This window comes from Theropithecus gelada, chromosome 4 (genome assembly GCF_003255815.1).
Source record: "Theropithecus gelada isolate Dixy chromosome 4, Tgel_1.0, whole genome shotgun sequence".
Lineage (NCBI taxonomy): Eukaryota > Metazoa > Chordata > Mammalia > Primates > Cercopithecidae > Theropithecus > Theropithecus gelada.
Genome location: NC_037671.1, coordinates 8,420,427 through 8,437,967, shown reverse-complemented (window position 1 = coordinate 8,437,967; position 17,541 = coordinate 8,420,427). Strand labels below are relative to the sequence as shown.

The 17,541-nt window shown below is 41.6% G+C and overlaps 1 protein-coding gene across 3 annotated transcripts in view; it reads right to left on the bottom strand.

Annotated features, from left to right (window-relative positions):
- Positions 1-17,541, bottom strand: part of FARS2 (phenylalanyl-tRNA synthetase 2, mitochondrial) — a 521,140-nt gene that overhangs the window by 152,546 nt on the left and 351,053 nt on the right. For all 3 annotated transcript variants that reach the window (XM_025382275.1, XM_025382276.1, XM_025382274.1), the window contains one exon: positions 249-400. In XM_025382275.1, coding sequence (XP_025238060.1) covers positions 249-400 — 152 coding nt within the window. The remainder of the gene's footprint in view (positions 1-248; positions 401-17,541) is intronic.

The following is a 17,541-nucleotide window of genomic DNA, read 5'->3' as shown; positions in this document are numbered from 1 at the left end:
GGACTTTTAAAAGATTCTGTTTCATATATTTTCTTTACTAAGGCAGGAAGGATGGAAAATGCATCTTGGAAAGATTTTCAGAGAGGACTGATATCAAAGAGTTTCCTGATAAGCTATACATTCACTACAAATTCAGAAGACATTCTGTTCCAGATACACTGGGTTTCAGCAAATTTTATGATATGCTTCCATATGACATTTATCACATGGAGACAGTCAAGAGTAAAATCAGAAAGCTTTTCACTTACTTTGGATGTTCAAACTTGTCTATGAGATCAACCTTTTCCACCAGGTCTCCTCCAATCGTTCGGACTAAGTCGTAGAAATCATTCTCTGCGTAATTCTCAGAGGGCAACCAGAATGAAATATCATTTATCATAGGAGGATATTTGCTCAGAGGCTAACAAAACAAGAGCAGAAAAGATACATGAACTTGTTAGTTGAACGAGAATATTTAAATTTTTCATAAAAAGTTGCACTTGGCTATTAGGAAATGCTGGTAAAACATCATTTCAGCATTTAAATTTGCAGAACAAAATGAACTTAAAAGATAAATCAATGTTCAAAAGTAGCAAATTCCATTATGAATATTACAGATTCTTATCACATTCATGTGTAACGTTACTATATATTATATTTATATTGCCATTAATGTTCAACTTACTACAAAGCAATTTGAATATATTATATTTCAGTTTTTTCCATTTGAATACTAGAGGAGAAAAGTTCAAATTTAATTAACATGCAATTCATTAACTTCTTGTGATACTTTCAGAAAGCCATGTTAGTAGAGAAATAAGTAAGAGCTTATCAAAATTCACATTTCAATTAGTAATGTCATTATTTGTTATTATTTCTAATTATTAAAATAAAGGATTGGGTTGATAAGTAGTCACTTGGGGAATTATTTTTCAAATTATGCCTTTAAGGATGTGATAAACATAAATGTAGCCATTTCCCCCACTTTATTCCATTTTTTCCAGCTTATTAGCTCAGTAGTTCACCATTATATAGGACAGATATTTAAAATTAGATATGTTTAGAAGTTACTATATTTATTGCTTTCCCCCCCACACAAATATATATATATATATAAAACAACTAAACATACAGCTCTCACATATATACATCAAAATTATACATAGATATATGTGTGTATGTGTGTATGTTTTGGTCTACAAGTTACTGCTGCAATAAAAAAAGTTTCGTTACATACCTATGAAATCCTAAGGGAATATCTACTAAATCCGGGCAAATTTATAAACTGATGTATGCCAAGCCTGACATTGCTATAAATCCTTCGGTGAATCATTGATCAGAGAAAGTATAAAACTTTTAAATGGCAAAATATCTGAAGAACTAAATGCTCAGACATAGATGATTATTCAACTTGAAATACCAATAAAGTTGTCAAACAAATGCATCAGTTTAGAACACACATTTCATACAAACACGGTAAAATTAGCACCCTGGTGCTGTTGACAAAATCTGCTGGCTCCTGAGAAGCACTCTGTTTTCTCTCCTACAGTCACGAGGCTGTGATAAATGACCCATGGGTTAATGTAACAATAGATGACAGGAGTTTGGTGGTTACACAGGTTGTTTTTCCTTTTGACAATACCCTCTTGTTCCTCACGGAAAATGGAAATTTAGGGAGACAAGAGACTGAGATTGCCAAGAATTAGCACGGAATCTCCTCTTCAATTAATCCAAGCTGAGGTACCGTACTTACTGAGTTCTGATGTGAGGCATGGTGACAGAGAAATGGGAGAAGGCGTCCCAGTGAAACATACGTCAGCAATTCCTGGACAACACTCAGTATGACAATAACGCAGGCAGCCAGAGCACATCCCCCAAGACATTATTAAAATATACATTGTGGTAAATACAGTTTAAAATCCACGCAGTTCAAAAGAAAAACCCAGACAGCTTATTGCATTGCAAGCCTATTTCAAGTTAAAAAATATGAAAAGTTTAATGGTTTAACTGAAAAGAAAGCATTTAATTCACTAATAGATAGGTATCAGACACAGGATATCCACTAGTGGCCTTTGCTTTTTTGAACGGGAGAAATAGAATTTTGTTTGGGAAATAAGAGGCTAACTACAGATCATGGCTACTGAGATGTGGGCTTTCTTTCAGGTGCTTAACCAGCAGTGGTGGTAAAAACCATCCGGTGGCTCCCCACTGCCCCAGAAGAAAGCCTCCAATTCCTAAAAGCTTCTACCTCTTTCCCATGTTCTCTAGGCTCGGGCCAGCCCAGCCTACTGGGTTTCTTAAACACACTAAGTGGCTTTCTCCACATACAATTTCCCACCCTCCCTACCTCACTTCTGGTCCTCAGCCACCCTGTTCACTTGGTACCCTCACAGACACCGTCAATCCCCTGTTACTGCACCCTATCCTTCTCTTGCTCAGTACTTTTCATCCTCACTGTTTGTGTACTTACTTATTTCACGGCTGTCTTCCTAAGAGGTTGCCATTTTTGAGGGTGGGGTGTGCATCTCTGTTTCCACCTCTGGAATCTATTGTGCATAGTCCCTGTTACATTGTAGGTATTCTAGAGGCTAGAGGAGCATGTTACAGAGCGCCTGCTGTGAGCAATGACTACATTACAGTCAATGCATTCAGCTGTGTTTTCTCGTCTAACTGCATGAGCTAATGGACATACCATGTGGGTGAGACATAGAGCCTTGCCTCCATCCCTGGATTGTCCTAGCGTTTAGTAACCAGGTGGAACGGCAAAGAGGCTGAAGATGGACAGGCAAAGCCACCTAGTAGGAATTCCATAACCCACAACCACAGAATTGTGGAATTTTAGAATCCAAAGGGACCTTCAATTACATACAATATTATTTGTGTTTTCCTATTTCTTTTCTTAACAGAAGGATGACTATTTTACTAGTTTTATCAGATAACTGCATACAGTCGTCCCTCAGTATCTGAGGGGGATTGGTTCCAGGACCCCCACAGCTACCAAAATCCACAGGTCCCTTATACAAAATGGTGTAGTATTTGCATATAACCTATGCACATCCTCTTGTATACTTTAAATCATCTCTAGATTACTCATAATACCTAATACAATGCAAATGTTATGTAAGTAGCTGCTATATTTTTAGATTTTTATTTTTTATTGTTGTATTTTTAAATTGTTTTACCCCAAAATATTTCGGACCTACGATTGGCTGAATCCACAGACGTGAAACCCCCATATACAGAGAGCTGGCTGCACTGACGTGTTCTTTTTTTGGTCCTCTTTAGAATTCTTTTTTTTTTTTTTTAAAGAATTGAAAAGGGCATCAAAACTACAGATACGAGACACGTTCGTCAGCTTGCTACTTTCTGCTCGTGGACACACCAAAGATGCATCGTTAAAGTCTCTCTTCTCCCTGCCGTCCTGTCTAAGTCAGAGTCTCCCAAAGAGCCCGAACAGCGGAGGAAGCTCTTCATTGGAGGGTTGAGCTTAGAAACAACCGATGAGAGCCCGAGGAGCCATTTTGAGCAACGAGGAACACTCCCGGACTGTGTGGTCATGAGAGGTTCCAACACCAAGCGCTCCAGGGGCTTTGGGTTTGCCACATATGCCACTGTGGAGGAGGTGGATGCAGCCACGAATGCAAGGCCACACAAGGTGGATGCAAGAGTTGTGGAACCAAAAAGAGCTGTCTCAAGAGAAGATTCTCAAAGACCAGTTGCCCACTTAACCGTGAAAAACATATTTGTTGGTGGCATTAAAGGAGACACTGAAGAAGAAAAACATCACCTAAGAGATTATTTCGAACAGTTTGGAAAAATTGAAGTCATTGAAATCATGACTGACTGAGGCAGTGGCAAGGAAAGGGGCTTTGCCTTTGTAACCTTTGACGACCATGACTCTGTGGATAAGACTGTCGTTCAGAAATGCCATCCTGTGAATGGTCACAACTGTGAAGTTAGGAAAGCCCCGTCAAAGCAAGAGATGGCGAGTGCTTCTTACAGCCAAAGAGGTGAAATGGTTCTGGAAACTTTGGTGGTGGTGGTGGAGGTGGTTTCGGTAGGAATAACAACTTTGGTGGTGGAGAAAACTTCAGTGGTTGTGGTGGCTGTGGTGGCAGCCATGGTGGTTGTGGATATGGTGGCAGTGTGGATGGCTATAATGGATTTGGTAATGATGAAAGCAATTCTGGAGGTGGTGGAAGCCAGAATGATTTGGGCAATTACAACAATCAGTCTTCAAATTTTGGACCCACGAAGGGAGGAAACTTTGGAGGCAGAAGCTCTGCTCCCTATGGTGGTGGAGGCCAATACTTTGCAAAACCACGAAACCAAGGTGGCTACGGCAGTTCCAGTAGCAGTAGTAACTAAGGCAGTGGCAGAAGATTTCAATTAGAAAACAAAGCTTAGCAGGAGAGGAGAGCCAGAGAAGTGTCAGGGAAGCTACAGGTTACAACAGATTTGTGAACTCAGGCAAGCACAGTGGCAGGGCCTAGCTGCTACAAAGAAGACATGTTTTAGACAAATACTCATGTGTATGGGCAAAAAAATTGAGGACTGTATTTGTGACTAACTGTATAACAGGTTATTTTAGTTTCTGTTCTGTGGAAAGCGTAAAGCATTCCAACAAAGGGTTTTAATGTAGATTTTTTTTTTTTTTTTTTTTGGCACCCATGCTGTTGATTGCTAAATGTAATAGTCCGATTGTGACGCTGAATAAATGTCTTTTTTTTTTTTTTTAATGTACTGTGTAAAGTTAGTCTACTCTGAAGCCACCTTGGTAAATTTCTCCCATGAGTATGAAGTTAGAATTCCTTCAGGGTGATGCCAGGTTCTATTTGGAGTTTATATACAACCTGCTTGGGTGGAGAAGCCATTGTCTTCAGAAACCTTGGTGTAGTTGAACTGATAGTTACTGTTGTGACCTGAAGTTCACCATTAAAAGGGATTACCCAAGCAAAATCAAGGATTTACTGGTTATAAAAATGATTGTTGGCCCATCCTATGCAGTATATCTAAATTGAATCTGGTACCAGATAAAATTATAGATGGGAATGAAGTTTGTGTATCATTCATTATCATGTGTAATCAATAAATGATTTAATTCTCAAAAAAAACCACTACAGATACAGCAGAGACTTTAAAAGTCATAGGTGAATATTTTGAATGATTTAATAATAATGAACTTGGAAACTCTGATCAAATGGATATTTCACTCAAAACAGAAAACTTAAACTGATAACTAGGTACCCACCATTAGCAGTGCTCTGTCTCCTCACAGGTCTAACCAAGGCAGTAAACAAGAAATAGCTATGTACCTAATGAATAGAAATGGCATAGGCAAAAATGTGTGATCCCAAATTTAAAGTTTTCCTACCAGGCATACGACTTGGACATGTGCAAACTGATGCTAAACACTCCTATAACACTCTCTTCTTACCCTTACATTTATTGCACTGCAGCTACTTCCAACGGGCTTGAAACAATATCCTTATATTTGAGGTTAAAAAGCAAGTTACAACAAAGTTCCAATAATGAGTAATACTAACTTTTCTGACATCAATGCAATTACACTTGATATTCACAATAAAAAGATATTCATTAAAAGTCACAAAATTCATATATTTTTGCAAACTAAAAAGAAAAAAAATTCCATGCCCAAGTAGAAAGTAGCAATATAATCAATGTTCTCGGGGTGCCTGAAAAGTTTATTACCTCTCATTCTGGTGTGGTCACACTTCTTTATTGTATTATTCCAATCTTCTATATCCTTTCTTTTATCTGCTTGATTTTCTTGATCTATCAAGAAGATAATAATATCTCCCACTTGATCTCTCGGAAAGGTCCCTCCTCAGTCCCAGGAAATGAAAGTCATGACTTGTTAATCGAGACTAGCATAAACCAGTGATGGTTATTTACACCATTGGCCAGGCGAGGAGTGGGCATGAGCTCAGTTTCACCAATGACATGTTGTGGCAATTCTGCGGAGACTAAAACATCAGACCTCAGTGGGGACAGCTTTTCAACCCGTCCTTCCTGCTTGAGATGTTGGAACAAGGTCACGATGACTGAGTGGCTTCAGATTTTTAACAGGTCACTTTAATCTATATTCACTGTGATAACCAATATATTTTATTTCTACCATCTTCATTTGTGTTTTCTGCTAACCAGTCTTCCTCTTTTCATAAATTTTCTCCTTTTCTGCCTCCTAGTAGATGCTTGATTTTCAAAATATTCTAACATTTTTCCCTCTGGTGTAAACAGTAAATTGGATTTCTCTTCTTTAAGAAATATATGTATATATAATATTTATATTTATATTATATATATATATATATTTATATATTCCTTTAATAGATTGTTCCAAGCACAAAGTTATTTAGTGTCTCCATTCAACTCCTAAAAAAGACAGGAAGCTTCATTTTCCCTAGCAGTCCGTCTTCCTGGTTATTCTTACCTAGAGTTTCATCTTCTAAACGAAATCACAGGTAAAACAATAAACTCAACAGCTAATTTTAAGTTAAAAGTATTTTAAAATTCCATATGTTTTTCTTGTATTCCACCTCTTTGTTGGAGGACAGTGCTCTACGGAGTTTTCGTAAAACTCGGGGTGGCTTGTACACCAAACAGCACTGGAAGACGGTGAGTCTCTCCCTCTGGAGCAGAAAGTAGGTTGTTCCCTCACCGGAATGATAAACATAATGTCTTCCTCAGGGACAAAGATTGGGCAGGTTTACTAGCAGCCCCTTTAAAAGACTGCGATAAAAACAAACACATGTAAACGGACAAATGAAATACTGGAAGGAGCCCAAGCTTGAGGCTTTTCAGCTGTGCCCCAGCCCCGTGTGTGCACAGCATGGGGAGCTGCTCCACCTCCCCGCTATTGAACTGGGAAACTAGAAGAGCCAATGCTAAGAGGACTCACGCTGCCTCTGCGCTGAGTAACAAAGTCCTTGGAGGCAGGAGTCTCTTGTCTTTCTGCCTGCATCTATGAAAGTGCAGTGGTACCTTGTTAACCTGCACTGAGGTAAAAAAAAAAAAACAAAAAAACCCAAAAAAACCCAACCTGAGGTAAAATCTTAGGCCTTTCCTAGTCCTAACACCCTTCCTTCTTTTTCACTTCTGCTCTCTCAGATAAGTATCCTTCGACAGTTTTTTTGGCAGTGCAAGTCCACAGGAGGCAAACTCTCTCAGTATTTACATGTCTGAAACTCCTCACACTTTAATAATTTGGTAGGACACAAAATTCTAGCTTCATGTTTGTCTTCCCTAAGCACTCTGACAATTTCCCTGCTGCCTATTAGTAATGGTGACGAGTCTGCTGTCAGTCAGTGCTACTTCCTCACAGATAATCTGTCTTTCCTTCCAGGCAGTTTGGAAGCGGCGAATCTTTATCCCCCAGGCTCTGCAATTTGACTCTGATGAGGCTGGGTCTGCATTTATCCTTCTTTATGCTGCTCAGCACTCTGAGAGTGCTCTCAATCAGACGCTTCCCGTCTTGTTCCAATTCTGAAAAATTCCAGCACTACTTCTCTGCCATTCCTTTCATTCTCTCCCGGATCTGCAATAATCAACACTGTGGAGCTTCTGAATCTATCTTCCTTTCCTCTTAACTGACCTAGTTTAGGTTTTACTCTGTGTGTGTCTGTGCCGCATTCTGGGTGAATTCTTCAGTAACAGCTTCTTAACTAATTCTCCTGTCAACTGAGTCTACTAGTCTCATCTGCTTTTCCTTCTTTATTTTAATGAATCTATCACTCATTTCTGAGATTCTAATTTTTTCCCTTATCTACTTACCCTTCATTTCTGCCAGTTTTTGCCTCTTATTCAGAATTTTCCTTTTTTTTTTTTTAATGGTTATTATTTATCCAATGGTCTCTTTGAGGGCATCACACATTTTTTTTTTCAAGATAGCTTTTTTTATTTTCCTTTACTCTCAGTGAATTCACATTCTGATTGTTGATTTGGATGGCTGACACCCCAAGGTCAGAGTTCCTCACGTGGCGTGGAATTTGGGTGTGTAGGCTTGGCCTGTACAGGGGATAATTGTGAATGTTCTCTTGCTGATCACCCTCCCCGCTCAGAGGTTTTTATGGTTCCTCTGCTTGAACCCCTCACACAGAATGGAGTTGACATGGTGGTCTGGGTTTCTACCCAATGGTGATATGGCTGATGATGACATGGGGGTACTTGGCTCAGTTCCTGAGAAGGAGGCCTTGTCTCTGTCCTGTGCTCTTCCCAGGATCAAAGCTTTCTATAGGCTAGAGGTTATGGCGGGCAGTGATTTGGACCTCCCTTCTAGGTCAGAGGACAGGACCACTACCCTGCCTGCTTTCAAGCAGAGCACATGCTCTGGCCTGGCACATTTAGTCTTACTGCCACCAGAGCTCAGCCTCTGTTTCCACCTCCCGGCTTGTGATCCTGCAGCCCACAGTGTCCAACATTTCACACTCTGCTTTGTGTGTGTCTCTTGTCTATAGTGATATATCTTTTTTAGGGGAGTAGGGGGCATGATTATGACTTTTTCATTTTCCCTTTTTAGATTTTGATCTATCACTGCTGTGTGTTTGGAGCAGGCAAAGTGCAGCCTACAAAGCAACCACAACGTGACTCTCTTTCTTTACACAATGGTTCTTAACTTTGTCGGGGAGCAGGACACAGGTCTCCCTGAGAATATGAAAACAGATTCAAATTCTCGTTCCAGAAATGTATATATCTTCTTAAATACAGATTTTCATATAGAACTTTCAGGATTCACAAACCCAATAAAGTCATTCAATGACCAGAATAAGGATCTGGTCTGTGACCCAGACTCAAAATTGTGTCATGCAGTTCAAATATAGACAGCTGTGATGACTGTCTTAAGTGAGTTAAAAAATACCAAAATCATACTTTACTAACATGATCTATACATGTATGTACATATACTGTGTATACCTTGATACTGTTAAGAATATATACTTAATGATAAAAGCATACATGAAGGCAATCATTGTTTGTCTTGTGGTAACTACTTGCAATGCAGCATATTTATTTCAATAACAAAAGTCTGCCTTTTATGGGCTAGAAGAGAAACCCCTCCCTGCAGCTCAGACAATTCTGCAGTTTCAGAGCTGCCTGGGGTCAGCTGAGGGCCTGGTAGTGAGTGCACGGCAGCCCACCTCCTCCCCTACCCATTCCTGCTGCCACCCCTGCCTTTCCACAGGTGTTGATCCTGCGAGCACCTGCTAATGAGCTTCCGGCATGTTCATCTCTGCCTCAGAGTTTGCTTTCTGGGGGAAACTGACCTATGACTCCAAGACATCAACAAAACGTCAGCAACCATCAACATAAGAATTGGTGTCCAGGGAAACAGCAAGCCTCAAGGAGTGTAGATGGGAGTGTGGCAGACCTGGCTTAGAATCTGCCCTGTCCTATGACCGATGACAGAGGAACAGCTCTGTTGGGGCCCCTGGCAACCTTGCACATAGCTGCTTAAGCCACCAAACAAAGACTTGAACCACAGCTCATCTGTGTCTTGTCTTGAAAGGATAAATGCCTTGTGATCCTCTGGTGTTCCAGGCCTTTAAGGAGCTACCAGGAGCCATCTCCTGCCCATCTCCCTACTTCCCTGGGAGGCTGTCATGAGGCAGTCTCTCCTCACCTTCCAGGTTCTGAAGGCGTATGAGGCTTTCTGGCTCCCCTCCTTGGAATAGTACCATAGAATATAAAACGTCTTAGCTGCAGCCTTTAACTGGCTTCTCTGCAATGGGCTATGTCACAGCTGGCATTGTAATCACCTGCTCTATTACGGATTGACTTGTGTTCCCCCCAAAAAATAGATATGTGGGAGTCTGAAACCCCAGTACCTCAGAATACGAGCTTACTTGGAGACAGGATCTTTACAGAGGTAATACATTTAAAATGAAATCATTGGAGCAGACTCTAATGCAATGTGACTGGTATCCTTATCAAACGGGGGAGATCTGGACACAGGCACGCACACAGGGAGCACACCACATGCAGATGAAGCCAGAGGCTGGGAAAATGCTCCTGCAAGCCCGGGAATGCCATAGCTTGCCAGCAAACCACTGGAGGTGAAGGAGGCACAAAACAGATCCTCAGAAGGAATCAACCCTGCCGACACCTTGATCTTAGACTTCCAGCCTCCAGAACTGCGACACAATAAGTTTCTGTTGTTTACGCCACCCTGGCTATGGTACCTGTTTATGACCGCCCTGCTAAACTAACATACCCTCCCTTTGTTTCAGGATCCTCCTTTTACGACGTGTGGGAGCTGGTACCTTTGGCTACTCTTCTTTCTGCATCTACGTAAGTAATAAGCTGTCTAAATCTACAGAGGCTCCTAGCCTGGCCAACATGGCGAAAACCATTTTAACAAAAAAATACAAAAATTAACTGGGCGTGTTGGTCCATGCCTGTAGTCCCAGCTTCTTGGGAGGCTGAGGTTAGAGGATTGTTTGAGCCCAGGAAGCAGAGGTTGCAGTGAGCCGAGATTGCGCCACTGCACTACAGCCTGGGCAACAGAGCAAGACCCTGTGTCAAAAAATAAAACGATACAAAATAGAGTGGCCCCTTGTATCTTTACTAGTTGAAATCGGTCAGGCCTTGGCCCTGACTCATGTGCCGTGGGCTTGACACATGACTGAGGCCAATATACTCGGTTTCTTCATCTATAAAATGGAGACGGCACCTGCGGCAGCATACTGTGGTGAAGAGGACATGAAAGAACATTCACAAAGCACAGACGTCATAGTGTTCCGGACAAAACACTGATTTGGAGAATTCAACAGATACACAAGTTTCACAGTTGTCCATGACCCCGTTATAAATTATAAGCTTGCCAAAGGGGACTGGGGAGGGGAAGGGGAAAAAGTGGGATTCTGGTTTAACAATGCTACTCCATCCTAACTGTCTCTGCTCTGGGCCTAGCCCCCATATCTGAAACACAAATGTCTCCATGCACCTTCCAAGGTTAAAACCCTGGGAGGTTCTCTTTTTTTTGAGACGGAGTCTCGTTCTGTTGCCAGGCTGGAGTGCAGTGGCATGATCTCGGCTCACTGTAACCTCCGCCTCCTGGGTTCAAGCAATTCTCCTGCCTCAGCGTCCCGAATAGCTGGGACTACAGGTGGCCACCACCATGCTCAGCTAATTTTTGTATTTTTAGTAGAGATGGGGTTTTGCCATGTTGGCCAGGATGGTCTCGATCTCTTGACCTCATGATCCACCCACCTCAGCCTCCCAAAGTGCTGAGATTACAGGTGTGAGCCACTGCGCCTGGCCGGAGGTTCCCTTTTATCATTCCGTGATTGAATAAAAACTCTTCAGCTCCCATGAATCTGTTCATAAACATTCTCAAGAAGGCTAATAATACATTGTCAATTGTTAATACAACCCAGTACCGCAGCACCATTATTTCAGTGAAGTTTCTTTCTGCACCAAAATCTTCCTCTTACCTTAAAACTCTCTTCTCCTTTTTAATGTTACTGAAACAGGGTAATATTATCATTCTCCATTTGCAAATTTTTCCATGCTAGTCAATCATTATTAAGTCATTCTCTGGTTTCCTTCCCTTTAGGCTAAGTTACTAGGTTTTTTGGTTTTCTTTCTCAGCTCAGAAATTATTTGGAAAGAGTGTCAAACAGGGGAGGGTCTCTGTTTTCTCCACAAGTTCGCCACAGTTATGACATTGCCAAGGTGACCTTCAGTCAGCTTCGAACCATGGCCACGTTTAGTTAAAGGACCACTTTGCAGCTTCTTTGGCACTTGTTCTCTTTCTAGATCAGAACACACATCCCCGATTCTGATTGTGATTATATGATTACCAATGGTCACTGTTTGTGGGGTGCTGTGTGCCAGAGACTGTGCCAGCCTCTTCATGTGCATTATCTCATTAACACACAGCACAACCCCACGAGATAGCCACCATTACCACTCCATGTGTCCACAAGGACAATGAGACTTAGAGACCTTAACTAAGCTGTCTAAGGTCCAACAGCCAGTAAGTGACAGAGCCAAGGTCAAATGTAGGTCTACTAAGGCCAGGCTGTGCTGTTAACCCCTGTACTTTGAGGCCTCCCCGCCACCCCCCCTTTGTTTTTTTTGTGATAGAGTTTCACTCTTGTTGCCCAGACTGGAGTGCAATGGTGCGATCTGGGCTCACTGCAACCTCCACCGCCCAAGTTCAAGTGATTCTCCTGCCTCAGCCTCCCGAGTAGCTGGGATTACAGGTGCCTACCACCACGCCTGGCTAATTTTTTTGTATTTTTAGTAGAGACAGGGTTTCTCCATGTTGGTCAGGCTGGTCTCGAACTCCCGACCTCGGGTGATCCACCTGCCTCAGCCTCCCAAAATGCTGGGATTATAGGTGTGAACCACCGAGCCCGGCCCCCAGGCCTCCCATTTAAAACCAAGGGCTCTGCTGTAGCTCGGGCTGCTGTAACGAAAATACCACAGACTTGGTGGCTTGAACAACAAACATTTACTTCTCACTGTTCTGGAGGCCACAGGGTACCAGCATGGTTGGGTGCTTGAAGGCTCTCTTCCTGGTTTAGAGATAGCAGGTTTCTTGCTGTATCTTCACATGGCGGGGGGAGAGAGAGAGCTGCAAGCTCTGCTGTCTCTTCCTCTAATGGCACTAATCCCATTCCTGAGAGATCCACTCTCATGACCTAATTACCTCGCTAAAGCCCCACTTCCTAATACCCTGGTGGTTGGATCTCAAAGTATGAATCTGGGGGGCATACAAACATTTAGTCCAAGTTTCTACTACTGTTTCCAGAAGTAGTCTACTCAGCCTAATTAACAATTATGTAAATAAGACCAAATCCAACATTTATCCCTATGGTGCCTTCCATGACATTTCCTTTCCAAATGATTAATTTAGCTTTTAGATTAATTATCTTGAGTCATAAGTACTTCCAGTCTGTTTATAGCCCGTGCGATTGTGTTCTTATCTAAATTAACTTAAAAATCAGCTTTACCTATAAAAAATAGCATGTACTATCAGTTACTTCATTTTACATCTAAATGTTTGATGGCCCTTACTTTTAATTCCATCTATTCATTTTTTAATAAAAACTGATTATCAAATTTGGCTGGTGAGTTTGGTATTTTATGAATTCAGGTTGTTTTAACTTATGATTTCATGCTGCTTTGATATTTACAGATTTTCTCGCTTTGTTCCAATATTTTGTTTTTATTCTTACTCAATTTCACTGAGTACCAGGAGCATACTGTGTTGGCCAGAGTTAGGCACAGTTCCCACTCAGGCAACTTTTGTTCTGTTACTTCATTAAGAAACCACACGAGACTCACCAAGTTCTAAACATCCCTCTAAATTGTACTGTTTCCCATATTTGTACTTAACTTTTGACAGAATTTCTGTATTTCTATAATGAAATCATATGGAACAATCATTTTGGTAACCTTGTATTCAATTAACTTTTGATGTTTCAATATCATGGTTCCCCAACTATCTAGTGAATTCCTTGAGGACAGAAACAGAGTTTTAAGTCTTTTTGAATCCTTTCACATTTGCCTTAAAGCTCTAGAATGCTTCACTTAAACAGATCATGCATTTGGAAAATGGAGCTACAGTGTGCTACTCTAGTTAGACAGGAGAATAAGAGCCCATTTGCATTGCATGTGGCTCCAAAATCTTCATGGTTCATGGGGACTTAGGGGTCTGGAGCAAGGTTTCAAGGCCCCTGCCTGAACTTAGTGGTTTTTCACACACACACACACACACACACACACACACACACACACACACACAGCAGCAGACCTCAGAAATCTTCGTTAAATAAAATATCGCATGTGCCTCTGGTTAGGGAAGGACTTGCAGAGGAGGTGGAGGCCTCAGCCCAGAGTTCATAACATTTCACTACCTTTGAACATCTGGCCAGGTATTTTATACAGAATAAAAATGCCAAAAGTACAGTATCTTGTGGGGTGATGAAAATGTTCTAAAATCGACTGTGGAGATCACGTATCTGTGAATATACTGAAAAACACCACTGAATTACAGACCTTAAATGGGTGAATTGTATAGCATGTAAATTAATCTTGCAAACGTTTTTATGAAAACAAAAAATGAATAAATATATTGATAGAAGAAATACAGGGAACTTCTCTTTTCTATTCTGCCTCTCTATCTCATCTTCAGAACTTATCAAATACTTCAACTTTTACATCCATTTTTTTTTTTTTTTTGGTTAAATAACTAGTCTTTCTGGAGGCAGCATTACTGTCACACTCTATTTTTCCTCTCAGAGGTAAAATATTTGCAGGAGGTTTGCCCATCTGTGTAGATCTTCCATTCCATTTCTTCTCTGTATCGTCATGGTCTTGTACCAGCACATACTTTAAGTGAACTCACGTACGGTTTTGATGATAATTTCTCCCAGTTAATCATGCTTACTGTGGCCTTCCATTTGCCTCATTTAAAATGAGTGGAGATGCTAGGTGAAAACACACATAATGGGAGCTAGGTCTGTGAACCCCTAACCTTGAATTTAACCTCAAATATACTTAGAGGATGAACTCTCAGAGTTGGCTCACAGTTTCTTGTTAATTTTACAACATCTCAGTCTCTGCAAGGCCCTCATTCTGACAGGGACTATATATGCTGCAAGGTAAAACTGAAGCCCAGCTAGCGAAGTCACTTGAATTTGCCTGAATCCACACAGAGCTGGCCTTCTGACTGTTGCAGTGTACAGAGGAAAAGGAACAAATCAAAATGAACCCAAAGAACTTAAGACGTTGATTTCCAATGACTTGTTCAAAATTGGAGTAAATGTCAAACTTCCAAATCTCACAGAAGGAAGGCCTTTTATAGACTGGACCCCCTTGAATCTGACCTTCCTCCTTTCTTCCTCACCCTGCCCCTAACCCTATGTCCTGGTCTAGTGGTCCTTTGGGGCCAGATGCTTTGATACTACATGTTTTAGATTTCTTCCTGACCTCTACAGTGCCAAAGAATGAACACTGTTTCTGTTGTTTCTCTGCAGTGACCCCAGTCCCCCAGTAGACATTCATCCTATGCCTGTGTTGGAAGCATTGTTCTCTATCCCTTTTGGTGACAGAAATACCCAGGGAAAGTGGCTATGTTGACTTGATGACTTCTGAAAACATTTATTGATTGATACTTCCAGAAAAGTCTCACATCAACTCTCAATTACAGGGTAGAAATGGAGAGAAGACAAGAAAGCTAAACATGACCACTTATTTATTTATTTATTTACTTACTTATTTATTTATTTTGGAGACAAGGTCTCCCTCTGTCGTCCAGGCTGGAGTGCAGTGGTACAGTCATAGCTCACTGCAGCCTTGACTTGCTGGGCTCAAGTGATCCTACAGCCTCAGCCTCCAGAGCAGCAGGAACTACAGGCAGGTACCACCATGCCTGACTATTTTTGCAGAGACGGGGTCTCACTATGCTGCCTTGCCTCATCTTGAACTTTTGGCCTCAAGCAATCCTCCCACCTTGGCTTCCCAAAGCGCTAGGTTTACAGGCATGAGCCTTCTTGCCCCATCTTTCACCTAACTTTTTAAGAGAAAATATCACAGTTGCTCTGGGCAAGGAAAGGGGTGGCAGGGAGACAGGATGGAGAAGAAAACTCATGGTGACCCCAGGGACTGGTGAGATTTATCACAGGTCGGGTGGTGGCTTCATGGGTAGCTACTGTATTATTATGTTGTATAATTTAAACATAGCATGTATTTTCTAAATATCAAGTACTAGATAAAGAAAATTAAAGGACAAAGGATATCAATGTTAGTCATTACCTACAGAAATTATGTAATGGAAGGAAATATTGGCTACAGTTTATGCATTTGCATGTTTTTAAAAATTGGCTTTTCTATATTTAAAATAAAATTCCACCTGTTAATATTAGAGTATACTTCAACAAAAAAGACAATGAGTTCAATTTCTCCACATTAGGGAGAAATGTGAAATGTTATTTTTTTCCGCACCAAATTCAAATGAGTTCAACAAAGTCTACACCAAAGCTCACAGGGGGCCGCTGTGATGCCTTGCTTAGCAGAGTGACGAATACGGAGTGCTGCTGGAGAAATGGCTGGCTCCGAGCTCTGGCGGTGGCCTGCAGAACTCAAACATCAGACCAGAGAAAGAACGTCAGGCGCTGCAATGTGTCTTGCCTGCGATGGCTGCTTCAGCCACTCAGACTTCCTCCCTGCCTCCCAAGAGCTCATAGGCCAGAGGGGAAAAGGGAATTTTAGACGTGGCAAGTGCAAAACGTGGCACTGTGCACCAGGAGCAGAAGCAGACCCAGCCGTCTTGGCAAACATGGCTCAAAGCCCTCAAGGGGTCAGGTCACTCTCCCCTTCCCAGAGACAGCCACGCCTTCCATCCAGCAAGTAAAAGTCTCAGTATGATCAGCACATTCAAATAACAAAACACGGGTGAATATTTACAAGTTGTTGGCCATCTGTTGGGTCAAATGCCAAACTTAGCAGAGAGAAGAAGAAGGTACTGAGTGCTTTCTGGAGCAGCTGCTTACCGTCTAGGGCAGCAGTCCCAGGGCCGGGCCTGCTTCTCCCTGACCAGGCACAAACTGTCAGCTTTCTGCATCCAGGTTTCCTCATCTGCAAAAGTGGGTGCTTGGCACCTCACACACTGTCATCTGACCGAAACTGTCCCACAGCGTGTCATGAGGGGGACCGTGAAAACCCTGGGCCATTGTCAAGTACCTCTGAGACCTGCTGGATTTAACCAAGTTAGGCAGGGGAAACCTGACAAAGATTATAAGTGTGTTTGTCCTTCCTACATTGTAAACAGAAAAGACCAAGTGCAACCCACATTTTGGATTCCACTGGTTACCAGAGGCCAGAAGAGAACCTGGCAGGGGCATTCACATCCGACTTGCAGGCTACCTCATATCTCACCTCCACTCAAATCACTATTCCTGTTTCTCAAAATGACCATGGGCTTCTTGCTGGTTTAAGAATATTAACTATTTGATATCTGGAAAAGTAGCTTTTTAGTGTTTCATCAAATAAATTCTATGCAATGTCGCAGAGGCTATGAACAAGTAAAGTCATCAATTAAGAGCTAACATTCTAAGCCCTTTAATGATTAATTTCCCTTATGCAAAATGAATGATAATGGTTCCATACATAGCACTAGCCAGGAAACCAAATTTAGTCTTCTTTTCTCCAAAAACTATCGTGTGTGTGACTCCCAAACCTCCTGTTCAGCCAGAAATCACAGCACACCCAACAAAGCATCACCTCTTCCTGACGGCCTCCCCGAATATGCTGAACGTATAATGGTGGTGGCGCCTCTCCTGTCTCTTAGAGACCATCTCTATTCCTATTTTAGCTTCAGTAGACTCCTACAAAATAAGACTAACATCCTCACCTCATCGAATTATTATGAAAATTAAATAGGGTAACATATTTAAAACCCTTATAAATTACAAAACTCCATACAAGGTAAGGTATAATTAACTACCCGCTTTCTCTTGCCAGGGACTGTTACTTTATCTCATCTTCAAACGAAGTCTAAGGGGGAGGTCACTCAGCCACTACAACTCAGCT